This window comes from Camelus ferus, chromosome 14 (genome assembly GCF_009834535.1).
Source record: "Camelus ferus isolate YT-003-E chromosome 14, BCGSAC_Cfer_1.0, whole genome shotgun sequence".
Taxonomy (NCBI): Eukaryota; Metazoa; Chordata; class Mammalia; order Artiodactyla; family Camelidae; genus Camelus; species Camelus ferus.
This window is the reverse complement of record NC_045709.1, coordinates 26462145-26476572: the sequence shown is the minus strand read 5'-3', so window position 1 is coordinate 26476572 and position 14428 is coordinate 26462145. Positions and strand designations below refer to the sequence as shown.

Here is a 14428-nt window from a genome sequence, read left to right as displayed (position 1 = left end):
GAAACATTTATATATATATATATATATATATATTTAAAAAATAAACACCTTTTCCTGGGCGATGAGACTCGTGAGCAGGATGGCGGCCTTGGCAGTTACTAAGACACTCAGAATACCACCAGCAAAGACAATTCTACGTTAAGGCGACTGGGTCTTGGGAATCCGAGTTAACTAAACCTTTCTTCGTTTAATGTCCACTGTGTGTGCGCATAGTTTTCCTCTGGTGTCCTGGTTAAAGTAGATTAGTTCCATTATGCGATCTCAAAATCAAGGTTGGTTTTGACCCCACGTCATCATGGGACACCCAGTAAAACTGAGCAGGGAACCAGCGGACGTCCCGGAGACGGGCTCACACAGGGCGCCTCCACTGCGCCCTCTGCCCTCCTCTGCCTTCCAGGACTCTCCCGCCCCGCCCACTCACCCATCTCCTGCGAGCAATCTCCAGCGACTTCATACTCTTTGTTTATTCGGTCAGAGAGTGTTGTAAACAATGGAAAATACGGGGAATGGTTATTTGGCACCTGTTACATGGGTGAGCTGAGCTTAAATAAAGGGTGGCCTTTTCAGCTTTAGGTTCAAGTGTGGCATTAAGTTCAACCTGAAAACCCAGGGAATTAATGTTTGAAGATTAGGGAGTGATTACTTCTGCTTTTTTAAAAGCATGTAGCAATGCCATTTGAAAAAAACAAAACAAAAACTGAGTTTGAGTTTTTTAATCTTTGGCCAAAGTCTCTGAATGTAGTAACCAATCAGAATTTCCCTTGGAAAATCTACCCAGTTCGTTTCATTTTTTGGCAAAATGGTGACTCCACCCATAACAATTCTGTAGCTTCTAGAAAGATGTACACATTTTCTTTTCATTTTAGTGAACAAAAATGATTTTTTTCATGTATGTCTGGGAAACAAAATACGTACTTTTATTCCCAGTGAAGAATTTAGCATACAGACGTAATAATAAAACTTAAAAAAAAACCTACTATCTATTTCCAAATATATTAACACATAAAGAGAATGGCTGAAGTGTTTCCACGGTCATCTAAACAAAAGAATGGTGGGCAAAAAAGCATTAACTAAATGAATAAATCTTTAAATACTAAAAGAAATGGAGCCTTTGCCTTTTAAAAACTGAAAATGACTATCAACTGTTCTAATGTGCTGAACTCCCCCCAGCCGGTAAGACGTGTTTCGTGAGACTCAGTGCTCAGCACTTCAGCAGCCTTAGTGTGAAGGCCACACAAACCAGAGCAGCCAACGCACTGAGCGGCCTGACTGGTCACGAGCCAAAACCACGCCACCTGGCCCCCAGTGCTTACGGCCGGCTGGCCTCCTGCTGTCCGTCGCTCGGAAATGACGAGCAACAGATGTTTGTTCAGGATATTCGCCCAACGTCTTATGTCAGAAAATGAAAAATGCGCAACCTCATAAAATTACACAAGGCACATTAAGCAAAAGTGTCAAATCAAAATAGGAACATTGCACTTACTTGTTTTTCACATCCATAAAATGCACCGAAAACACTTTTCCCTGTGTCTATAAACTTGTCCAACATATGCAAATCATAGCATAACATTCTTTAAAACGCTGGACAAAGTGCAAAAACTGAGAGCCGCTCATGTTAGAAATAACATGCATACTGGTTCTTGCAACGACAGGGGGTCTGCATTGCTGAGACCGTATAGATTTCTATTTCTTTTGGTCCAACAGAACCACCCTCCTGCCGTGTGGTGTCTTCGACCATTGGACCGTTGCTGCGGCTAACGGGAAACTGTCCACTCCCACCTGTTACAACAGCAAACTCTCTATCGACGAGCATCTTGTCAGCATCGTCTTCTGCCTCGCCGTTCACAACTGGCATGGAGTCGTCCGATCTTTGAGCTGCAGAAAACAAAGGCAATTTTAGGTTCCCTGCACCTAAGCAGAGGACTTTAAGGCAAATGCTTCTTATTCCTTGTTGTCAGAGCACTGAAAGCTCCACAACCATCAAACAACTGAATAACCTATGGATTATTAATGAGCTTAGTGCCCTACCCAGAAACTGACTTTCCCACAATAAAAAAATTCCTGAAATGCGCAGTTTTGATGAAGTCATAAAATTTCAGATTATCTACTCTAGATTTACTTGTTGGTATAAATTCTCATTTAAGGTTGTTACCTGGACAACACAAAGCAGTTACATAACTCAAGAGGCATTTCTAAGTACTTCTTAAAATGCACAGGCCCTCTGAGTCATGCCCCCATTCTTCCAACTGTTTTCCATAAAGAAACATTTCCTGAACAACGTAAAAATCATCAAAACGAACCTCAAATTAAAAGAAAAACAAACAATTCACTTATTTCAGAAACAGAAAAGAAGGTAAAAGCCAAGATCAAGACAGGCGTGTCGGTACTGCCCAAGTGCGTCTCTGGCCCCGTGCACCATGATGAAGCGCAACTGGAAACGTGCGTTAAGTCTTGGCTCCAAGACTTGTAGAGCTGAAGCTATGCACGCACCTTCCTTATGGAACCACCACTCTGCACATCTTGGAGAAAAGCTGATGCGCACACGTGGCAACTCTTCCTCCAGGCATCACACTCTGTGCAGGAAACACCTCCAGCAAGCCCCTGGGAACCTCACTCCTCACTCCGGGGGCAGCCAGACTTTGCTCTCAAGTCTAATCATGCATTTTCACAAAAGGACTGGAAAAAATCACTTTTGCACCTTGCTTTTACTCATTTACTATGGCATGAACGCTTCCCATCACTTGAATTCAAAGCAATCTTTAAGTAGAATAACAAATAACAATCCACACGTGCTTGGATTACCCACCACCCAGCTCCCCGCTGCTGCCCACCAGGGAGGCGTTCCCTTTCCCATCGTGAACACCATCACTAACATCCCTGTAAACGCACCTCTGCACACATTCTGGTTCTTTACGCGTATGAACATCTGGAGTTATGTCTAGGTCAGAGGACACGTACAAGTAACAATCTTCAGTGCTATTTCTTTCAAATGAACATCTAAAAACAGAGACTTGAACTTCACAGCTTCAGTTACTTCTAATTTTAGAGGCACACGAGTCATTTTCAATACAGGAATGAGCGTACCCGTTCTAGAGCATTCCCCAAACTGTTCAGACTGTTTTCAATGAAAGACTAGTATAAATAAATGAGAAAAACAAATTCTCAGTGATTAGAATGTGGGAGAAACAGAAAGTGTGACTTGTGCATTTGAGAAAAAAGAGAAATTTGCAGGTATGAGGCCAAAAGAATTCTAAAAAAGAGGCGCTTTAAAACCAGAGGCATCAAACCAAGGACTTCAGTCTTTTGCAAAGATTTTCTTAATCCTCCACAGACCCCAAGTCAGTGGCAGGCAAGGCTCCATCTTCACTGTGAAACAAGGTACTTTCAAGAAATCAGTGGTGAACAAGACATCTTAAAAAACGGGGGGACAGGGTTGGGGACGGACGTTCCAGGTAGCAGTCGACAAAACTCTCACAACCTTCAGCTCCCAGCCAGTCACCGCGGAGACGAGGGGCCTGCACTCTCCAACGCCTGATAAGCCAAGCCTGGCAGTTAACTGAGAACTGCTGCAGGCCATTGGGCCAAAGCCACGACGTCCTCCTACAAAAGAAGGGACGGCCTTGCCTGGGGTACAAGGCAGTAGGTTTACGTGTCTACACTCTGATACTTGGTTTTGTCTTGGAATTCAGGTGCCAGTGAAAGTGACAACTAGGCTACAGCTGCAATTTCAAGTCTCCAAAAAGCAGGTTTTAAAAAGAAAACCTGACAGATGAAGACAAGAGGACCCCCCATCTCCCCTCAAAACACCACCTCAGAAAAGCAGGGCACCTTTGTCTTAGCTTGAAGAGCCCCGTGCCGAGCGGTGCTCCGTCAGTGAATGGAGCCCGCGTGCAGCCAGGGCAGCGCACTCGGCAAGCAGGCCGACTGTGAAGGCAAGCGAGACACCATCTCAGGAAGATTGGCTGTCACTGAAGCGCAACCTGAGGGCAGACCTGCCACTAGGGGGCTGGAAGAGCTGGTGGCAAAGGGACTTGGGGACACTCCAAATAAAACTGCATAGAAAAGAGCCAGGCACAACGCCATCTTAAAGCAAAAACTGACCCTTAACTAGAGACCCACGTGCTGTGCTCGGGCCTCCACTCTGAGACTTCCCCTTGGATGTGCCTTTTGTTAACACAGACAGCTTCTCACCAGCAGAGCAGGATGAAAATCAAACAGACCAAAGGCTTCCAGGTTTTAGTAAAGAAACTCTAATGTGGGAGGAATGTGCTAATGCAGACAGCCTAGAATTACTTTCTTTGAAGACAAGCAATTTTTGCAGCACGTTGTTTCCACAAAGTACCTGCCAGGACACTCAGCCACTTGGCTGAGCCCCAGCTGCCCAGAACCCTGGGTGACGTATTTTACTTGTACTCCGATGCCTTCATGTACTTACTTCCAGCACCCGGAAATCGGACAGGCTCGAGTAGTTGGATGGGGGCGTGGAGGGTGCAATTACTAACTTTTTAAAATTGCATTATAAACCACAAAATTAAAGGTGGCCTCTAGAATTTTAAGGCCGTTGATCTGGGCTTGACTCCTCCCACATGCCTGCTGCCATTGCAGAAGTAGTAAGTAAATAGTCCACGCTGCAGCTCAGAAAGGTGGCTTGTAGACATTTCAGAAAAAAGCATTTTCTTCCAAAATTATCAGTTTCGATTCTGTTTTAGAAAAGAAGCACTTTCCCTTCCCATCTTCCTATTCCAGTTAAAAGGAGGAATAACTGACCATTTGTAAAAAATGCCTTACCTTTTACTTTGCCAAAGCAGGTATGTGACTAGACAAGACTCCAGTACATGTTGGACAGAGCTATTTATGACAGAAAATCACCTAGGACTGGTTCAAAATAACTACCCCCCGAGAGGTGGAGTCACAACCCGGTGTGATCACCGCCCAAGATGCCCCCATCCTTGACCTCAGAGCCAGGAAACCTGCTCCATTTGGGGAGGTGCTGGACAACGCAGAAGTCTGCATCTAAATTTTCATCTAATGCTTGAGAGGTGAATAAAACCTCTAGAGCCAATTCTCAGTGAGATCAAGCAGCTTTAAAATGTAGGGAAAGCTTCCCTTAGCTTTTAAAAGACAGGGGTCTGCAGCAACACAGAAACACGTCATCAAGGAAGCTTATTCTGGTACTGGCTACGCCAGCTCAGGAAGATGTGCCCCTGCCCTACAACTGGCACTCCACTCACACGGAGACGCAGACCACGCACACAGAACATGGTTCTGACGGCCAGGCACGCCTACAAAGACATCTAGGGCTGATGAAACATGTCTAACCAGGCTTATTTTAACTCTGAAGGCAGAGAATTCTCTGACAGGCAGAACCCACCTACACAGTCCTGCACTGTGGGATGCAGGCGCTTTGTGAGCCAACAGGGTGTCCCTCCCTGGACACAGCCCACACAGGAGACCACCACCACCGTGCCAGCACCGCCGAGCACCTCCACGCAGCGGGCCCAAGTGAAGCTTGGGGTCACGAGAAACTAGTGACCTGTCTTCCGCTATGCCTCTTTAAGGTGCCAGCGTGGGATGTCCCAAGGGCTGACAGGAGGCAGTGGCCTGGGGCCCCTTTGGCCTTCCCACAGAACCAGCATCTCTGACCACTGGGGAAGCCCTGTTCCCCATGGACAGAGCCAAGAGTGTTTCCTTGGTGGCTCACCCTCTGTTAGAAATCGGAACCGTTCTGTTCCACTACAGAGTGCATTTTACCCAGGTGACTACCTTCTGAAGGAGAGGTCCTGTTAAAATCGAAACAGTACCCGTGGCCAGTAAGAAGGTGGTTCTACCGCAGTGACCTTTCGTGGGACTCTTGCCATGTCCCCAACTACAGACCAGGGGGTGAGGGAATTCAAGAGGGCAGAAGTTAGGCAAGATGCCAAGGATAGAGCAGCAGTGACAACTGTGGAAACACTAAGGAGATTTTGCTAAAGGAACACAGAAAGGAAGGCACATGTGAGACAGAGCCTGGAACAAAGCGTGCGAGGACCGAGGCCTGACTCCTGTCTTCGCCGCTACACTGCGCAAAGGGACGGGTGAGGCCCGTGAGGTCTGCCAAGCTCAGGACTAAGACAGAAAATCACCTGGTTCTTAAGTGTAATTCATTCAGATTACATTTACAAAATGCTGTGTCTTTAGGGATGAAGACAAACCGCCATTTGTTACTGGAACACAATTAGCAATGTTCTCTCACTCTGATTCAAAATTTTATAAGCAAACACAGCCATTCACTGCAAGTTTGAGAACACAAAGGACATAGCAAAGCTGAGGTCTTTGGTACAAGGAACACGTGGAACTGAACCAGGAGGAGTGGCAGACGTGACACATCCGACTTCTCTAATCCGAAGTTTTAAGTCATCAGGTAACACACCACTTAACAGGCTTGTTCAGTCGCCCCTCTGTCCTTTCGCCTAGTCTCTTTTAAGCCTGACCAACACAAATAATTAACAAAAGAGGAGTCTTTGTATGAAATTCATCCCGGGCAAGGGTGTTGGGAAACTTCTTACTGCTAATTTTAAGCTCAGTCATATGTATCTTTCCTAAAAAGTGTTTTTATATTGAACACTGAACTCATGATACATGAGATGCTAAGGTCACGAGCACATCCGACCTGATTAAAACGGAACTGAAGTCAACGAGTGCCCGAGACCTGGTGGCACCACAGCCTCCTACCGACGGCTACTGCTCCCCAAAGCAAAACTGTCAGTGACTGGGTCAGCCCCTCCCCACTCAGGATGCTGGAGCTGCACCCAAAACAAGCACGGATTAAAAACAAGATGAAGTTTCTCTTGTGGATGGGGCTGGCATTCTGTTCTACCCTGGGATCATTGCTAATTCAGACAGATCTCCAAGGAATACATTTGTGAACGACTGTATTGTTACCCCTGAAGATTAGGCAGGACACTAATGAACCTAACCCAAACTTTACTGAGCAGCTGCAGCTGAAGTTGCGAGGGCCACCTGTCACTCCACCCTGAGCATGTGGCTGGTAAATGGGGAGGAAAAAATAAAAACACAACCCAAACCTGGTTATATACTGACACTTCCTTGTACCAGCCTAAAGGAACAAAATCCCATACTGGGAAGAACATTACCCTAAAATACTTTTCATCAGCATCTACTGCCCCGAACAACCTTGGGTTTTCTCTCACCCTCCAGAGATCTGTGTTCTGATCAGAGTGCATTTTGACACTGGCACGAATGACGGCATAAAAGACATTTTAAAGAATGAACGCCTGTAGGAGAGTTTCTATTCAAGCCGCACAAATTATCACTGCCTAAGTTTTTACATCAATATGGTTTCCAAGGGAAGAATCACTTCAATTACCTTAAAAGAGTTTGGAAAAAAGTTTAAGTGGAGATACTACTCTATATGGAGAAGAGTAGGTAACTTTCACACTCTCATGATTCCAAAGTTAAAAAAAAGACTCAATTTTATAGGACACATCTGTCTTTAAGAGTTGTCTTAGCCAGAAAAATTTCTGGAAGTATCTGCTTTTGTGACTATATATTCCACATGAAAAACATCACTGTGTGTAATTCTTAAATTCTAGGAAGACAGAATACACCAAGTTTACTGGTAAGATCCAAGCTATGCATTTATGTAGCCAAGATATTACTCCAGGCACCTATTTTAAAAAAGGCCAAACTTAAACCACCAAAAAAAAAATTATTTTAACTCTTCTAAATACTTTTAAATATGAAGTTATTCAAGAGTGTTTTATATGCATATGTTACATAAGGGGAAAAAAACTTTTTAAACTCTGGCATGAGAACTAAAAACTTACCTACAAAATGAGTTAATTCAGAATGAGTAAACCTTAAGCTCACACTTAAATAGCAAATCAAAACATGCCAGAAATGAAATGAAAGTGAACTTAAGCAACATATCCTGAACTGCATACCAAAAACAAGAAACAAATGGTCAAAGAATGAAAATAACTACAAAGCTACTGAAGCCAACAATTATTTCATTTAGAAAATTCAGGCAGTTGGGGAGAAAACCCTTGTTTTACTAACTGAGAATTCCTGCCCAATACCCATTCCCAGTATGTCATGGCAGAACAAGAGGAGATATCCCCCCCCCCCCCGACAAGAAGGCAGGTGCACGGGCTGTCCAGCGGAGACCCCCCCAGGGGTGGGAGCCCCTCTCCCCGTGCACCGGGGCAGCGCTCAGCCTCAGGTGTGCACAGTCATCGCCTGCGGCTCCGACCTCATCTTCTCCTCAGTGGACCTCCTCCAGCTGAGCGCTAGGACCCAGGCGTTTGGGAAAGCTGCACGGTGAGGTTCACGTGCAAAACACGAATCTCTAACCAGATAACCAAGATGCATGGAAAAGGAAAATAACCCCCCCCCCAAACCTGCATGATTCTTCAAACTGAATGTACAGGTGTAGTAACAGGTCTAGGAAACTTAAGTTTCAGGAATCCTTGGAAAGGCTCTTCCGGATACTTCAGCAACGAGATAATTAGCCAATTCAATGACCTTCAAACCTGAGGAGACTGGTTTAAAACTCTTTGGTATATTTGAGTCTTCTTAAAATGTTAAGTGACATCCTTTAAAAAAAATACTAAATAGAATTTAAGATTTATCCTATGAACTAACATGACACGGACACTCGTCCAATTCTCCCACGAGGGCACAAAACTGTGAAGCTCACAACTCCTCTCCAAGAGGTGAACCAGGCCCTGAACAACACAAGGACCATTCTCTGAAGTTTAGACACACCTTCATGTTATGTACGCTTCTTCTATAACACTTCTTGAAATTATTAGGCCCATAACCTATAAAAATTATGATTTTGAGAAAAAGGATTACTTTTAAGTCCATACATTCACGTCTATAGAAGTCACACAGGCACAAGCTTTTGCAGTGGCTTAAGGTCGCTACCGGTTCTACAGGGAAAAGCTGTTTCTGCTTGGGTAAACCCCAGGGCATTAAAGAGGCACAGCGCCGGGCAGAGGGTGAAGTGACACATCAGGTTAAAGCCAGCAAAACCTAGCCACGCAGGGTTCCTCAGGCTAGGCTTGTATGCTTAAGTTTTTTTAAGCCAAAGGGCCCAACTTTGTATTTATATTCTGTACATCTCACCTGAGCACATAATTTCAGTGTGATTACTTTTCACCATCATCTCTGAATTTCCCTTTCCATGTACGTTTGCTAAATATTCCTACCAAGCTATTAGTATGTCTTCTGATACAATTAGGGTTAATATATCTTAATTTTTCCCCTAAAGGAAAGGGAGATTTTTTCCCCAGCTTTGAAGAGTGACTAGCTGACTCTGCCTCTTTGCAAACCCCAGAACTATACAAAGATAAAAAAGTGAAGAATACTTAAAACAAAAATAACTTACCTCTAACTTAAGGCCTCAATGTCAGAGTGGCACACCAGGCCTCACTGTGACACGCACTACATACACTGTGGGGCACGGAGACCAGACGAGGCCACGTCACAGCACAAGTGAACAGCACAGCAAACAGCTACCTCCCCAGGTGTGCAATTATGTTTTACAACCAGACCAACTGTTTAAGCCCAGGGAAATTCACAGGAAAAAAAAATCAGGCACAGTGGCAGATTCTTTTAATAGTTGTATTTTGAACAGGTACAAGAAACGAGAAAAATCTACTTCATGGGAGCAGGTAAACCTGGTGTGCAGAAAGTTATAAACACACATTCACATTTGAGTTGTCAACACTGCCCTCTCATCTCCTCTCTTTTGTTAAGGGGCCAATCTTCAAAGTGGCAACACAGGACAAACTCCTCCATCACTGCACCACAGTCCTCCGGGCACAGAACCCCTTCCGTGAAGGAGTCATCTCGAAGGCGCTTTCAGTCATGGAAAAGAAGACACGTTAGAGAGAGAGAACAAGCCTGCTCCTTTCCACCACCAAGCAGTCTCACCTGTGGTTCTAGCTTTCTTCACTCCAAAGGGCTCCGGATCTTCCAAGCATCGCTTGCGATTTGCTCCCACACTAACGTGACTAGTAAGTAAATTCGGATGGCCCCCATTTAAGGGGCCGTTATCATAGAAACGGTTCAGATGACAATTCTGGAGGTTCAAGAGAAACTGGGCACACTCTTGGAAACCCTGGGTTTGAGCAATGTCTGCTGCCGTCAGGCCACTGGCATTTCTCAGGCTGTATGACACAAAAACACTGAATTACGTCCCGTTAGCATTTCCACCTGCTCTGCTCCTGCCGAACTGACTGACTATCTGAAGGCGACAGGAAAGAGCACACAGATTTACAGCGTGTCTTCATTAAAGAAGGAGTTGCTCATCCTAGCTCTGTAACTAACTTCTCTCTTACGCACATTTGATTACTAAGCAAGATTTGGGAGATAGTAATTTAAAATCAATACACTAAACTTTAAAAAAAGGCATCTTCCTATTTCACTTCTCAAAAGCATTTTTTATGTTAGTCTGAAGAATGAAAATTTATGCTAACTTCAGACTTAACCTGAAACTGAGTTCTATATTATCTGCACTTAACTTTAATAATCCATTTCTTTAGCTTGAGTAAAATCATAACAAACAAACATGTACTGAATTGTCCATGGCATTCGTAACAATTGGCTTCCTAAAAACAAAGGCTTAAGGATAAGCCAGATACTGTGCTAACGTGTGACACCATAAGTGGAAGTTTAGAAGGACGTCCTGACAGTAAAATAATCTATCATCAGACTGGAGATCTGAGAAGCTGGGTTTTTATTTGTGGTTTGGCCTTGTTTAGGAGAACTTGCAGGAGTTAAGATTTTGGCGTCCTAGTGCATTTGTGTGGATGTTTCCTGTGAAAAGCCACCTACTGCTGTCCTAGGAACTCATCCCTAGGCCGAGTCCCACCACTGAAAAGAATCAACACCGTCCTAGTCGTCAACAACAAGAACAAGCAAAAATCTGCTGTCCTCTGATTAAATCAGGAAGCACCAGCAGAATATAAACGGAAGATCTGAGTAAGATAAACATGAAAGAACCAGTTGGAAATTGTAAACCTTCACTAGGAAACAATAAACACTGAGGGAACAAAAGCAACTCCATGCTGAAATTGCCCCTAGGAGATCAGAAAATACACTGCTCTGTGAAACAGATCTGTAAAACAGCAGCGCAGGTCCTCAGCTGCACGCTGGCACACGGAGAGCAGAGGCACAGGACGGGCAGACAGCGCCCCCCTCAGCGAGCGCTGCCAGGCAGTACAGCCGCGACCAGGCGCAGGCCTAGTCTCGCCCCTGAAAGAACCACACACAACCCTGATGCTCGCTTCCTAGGTTGATGTCAAGGCAAAAACCCACCTCAGAGTGCGAACTACAGAATCAGGGACAGATAAGGGTTTTCCACTTTAAAGAGAACACTAAGCCTTATGTTCTTATTTCCGGTCATCATACTCAGAAGACTCCAACCTCAGAAAGGAAAAAAATCTATGTATTTTTGGACAATCACTAAATATGTCTCCACTTGTTAAAGCAAGAGATAAAGAAATGTATTATGTATTTTGAAAAAAGGCAAAAGCCCAAACTCAATTTGATCACATAAAAGAGGCAAGACTTGATGAGATTCCTCAAATCCAACAGTATTTTCTTATAATATAAGGCAGCTGTGTGCAGGACTACTGGGACTAAAATTGACAGTTTTATTTGACTTCATGGCTATGAATTCAGATAATTATTACTCTAAAATCTCATGAAATTTAATTTTGATATATGAATTAAATGGAAAGGAAAAACCAAAGTTTGAGTAGAGTGAATTACATTAGTTATGTATATACAAATTGATCATATACTTAAATTTTTAATATTAACACATTACTGAAATCGAACATTCAAGTAAGTGTATAACTCAGTAACCTTCTTAAATGGTGTGTTTCATTTTCAGATATCACGAGTGAATAGTCCAATAAGGTCTACTCTTAGCAAGAATGTGAACAGAGTAAGTTGCCACATTAAAAAAAAATGTGACTCTTCAAAATTTAAAAAGATGAAGACCTAGAACATAAGCAAAGTTTATAAAACGATCTTTTCTAGAGAAAAACATGGACTTGCTCTCCAAAAAATCAAAGAATACAGAAATGAGAAGCTGTTGCTTAAAATCAAGACAAAGTTGACTGTAAAGATTACTCCTCAGTGGATGAGAAAATCCCAGAGACTAAACATCTGAGTGGGAATACCCGCCTGGACCCAGCCACCTGCCTTGCCTCCTCCCGGTCGCACGTGGCCCAGCACTCTCACACCACTCACTTGACTGGGACAGAGCCAACCAAATCTCTAGGGGTCTGAGGTGGTTATCTTCAAAACTGAAATAACCAGAGTTGTGTCACTCACTAGTCAACTCATGCTATGTACTCACCACATGTGGACCAGGTAAGAAAGAATAAAGCCAAATCTTACTTCAACTGGCTCCTCATGTAACTTAGGGGGCCGGAAGCTAGAGTAATCTAAAAGGAGTTCAAAATATTCCAGAAAATATGTGGACAGGTATGAGAATCTGGGATAAATGGTGACTGTGGAAGAGTTAATTGGGACGTTATAATCTTGGCACCATCCCTACAGTATTAGCAAAAACGAGGACATACAGCAGTCTCTCTCCACCTCCGGTGAACCACAGATTTCAGCTGTTACTTCTCATGTTACTAAGGACTGAACGTAACATAGTTTAAGTGTTTATGCTCCTCTTACGCAAAAGGATCTGTTTCTACCTGACCCTGGTGCAGGAGAGCAAAGCTCCCCTCTCCTACGCCCACATGCTTTTCTTCCCACCTCTTCCTTATGCACCTACATGCCCTCCTCCGTTCTCTGCCCCGAACTCTGCTCTGCTCACACTTAACTTGCAAGTGGCTGGGTGAAAAGGGACAGCTGGGATCACAGGTCCTGGGACACTCTTTCCATGAAGGGCAGGGCGGAAAGGACTTTACGCCTTACAGGCCCTGGTCTCCAATCTTTTCGCCATAGCCTGAAAGCAGCCTTAGATGATATGTGAACAGTATATTCTAAGATACCTTTAACTATAGGCACTGAAGTCTGAATTTCATATATGTTTATGTGTCATGAAATATTCTTTTGAGTTTTGTTCAACCATATTAAAATGTAAAAATCACTGTTAGTTTATGGGCCACACAAAAACAAGCAGTGGGCTAGATCAGTTGAGTAACATTTAAAAAAAAATACCAACAGATGATACTGGTAACTAGTAATAACAGATGCTTATAGGTTCCTGAAAACCGTTTTTCTGGTAATTTTATGCACTATTCAAACAAAAATAAACTTTTTAAAAGTTGCCAACTCTGTTAAATCACAAAATGCTAAATACAAAAATATCTAAAGGTAAACGCTGGAAGAATGTAAAATCAAGCACCTTGAGAGAACATGGAGAAGTAATACAGTCATTCCTATTCCATCTGAGTGTTTTCTGTTAAAGGTTCAAAGAGTCTTAAAGTTGAATTACGCAACGTACTTAAAATGAGTAAGGTGAAATCTGTCTTTGCAGGCCTGAATTCTTCAAACCATGTTTAGAGAGAATTTTCAGTATAGAGGCTGAAAATCATGTTCCTAGGTAAAGACTAGAATAAATAATTATTAAGTGGTATTTCTCAAAACACCTTAATTTTAACAAGAGACTCAGGTCTTTAAGTTAATTTTTTAATATCTGCTCTCCTATTTGTTAAGCATGTGTCCACTTTGATGTTTTAAGAGTTGACCATCATCCTGGTGAAAATGTATCATTACTTTATTAAGCCTTCGGACTCTAGTGTTTCAACTTTAAGCAGATATTAAACCTAAGCTACCCTCTGTGATTTTCCTAAAACTCAACGGGAGCTGGGCACATGAATGTGACGTGGGACTTACAGGTTCTAAGATAATTTCACATTCAAATGTGGCACTTCATTCTGTTACAGCACTGTTTAATCAGACAAACCTTCACCCTTCAATCCATAGGTGTTCACTGCAAGTGTGGCATGGCCACAGTGCGCTGACTGTGGGCCTTCCCGTCAACCCCAAGTGAGGTGCTGGTTCAGACAAGGTTCATCTGAACTGCAGTCTTTACACACTAGCCCAGAGGGAAATTTACAATACCTGGAAGACACTGTTCAAAATGACTCTGAATAACAGTATGCTGCATTAAAATTAGGGTAGCAATGAAAGTATACAGATTATTTTTAGACCAAATCTTTGAAAAAATATAGTACTTTTGAATTTAGTGTTCTTAGTCTGTTGCGCTTGGGCAGACAGACTACGCCTCTGTCCATTTCTGAAAATGACAGGCCCCATGTGGGACGTGCTGTGAGGTCATTGAAAAGCTTTAGTTCACCCTCCTTGGTCCCCTCTAATAATCATTTGAAAAATCTTTGTAAATGGGCAGAGATTTTTAAAAATTAGACATCAATCAACTTAATGTTCAAAT

General features: G+C 43.2%; 1 protein-coding gene across 3 annotated transcripts in view; it reads right to left on the bottom strand.

The window, feature by feature from the left end:
- The window catches only part of ANKRD10 (ankyrin repeat domain 10), a 31281-nt gene that overhangs the window by 3022 nt on the left and 13831 nt on the right, over positions 1 to 14428 (bottom strand). For all 3 annotated transcript variants that reach the window (XM_032496623.1, XM_032496624.1, XM_032496625.1), the window contains exons 4-5: positions 9940 to 10175; positions 1780 to 1875 (exon numbers count right to left, since the gene is read on the bottom strand). In XM_032496623.1, coding sequence (XP_032352514.1) covers positions 1780 to 1875; positions 9940 to 10175 — 332 coding nt within the window. The remainder of the gene's footprint in view (positions 1 to 1779; positions 1876 to 9939; positions 10176 to 14428) is intronic.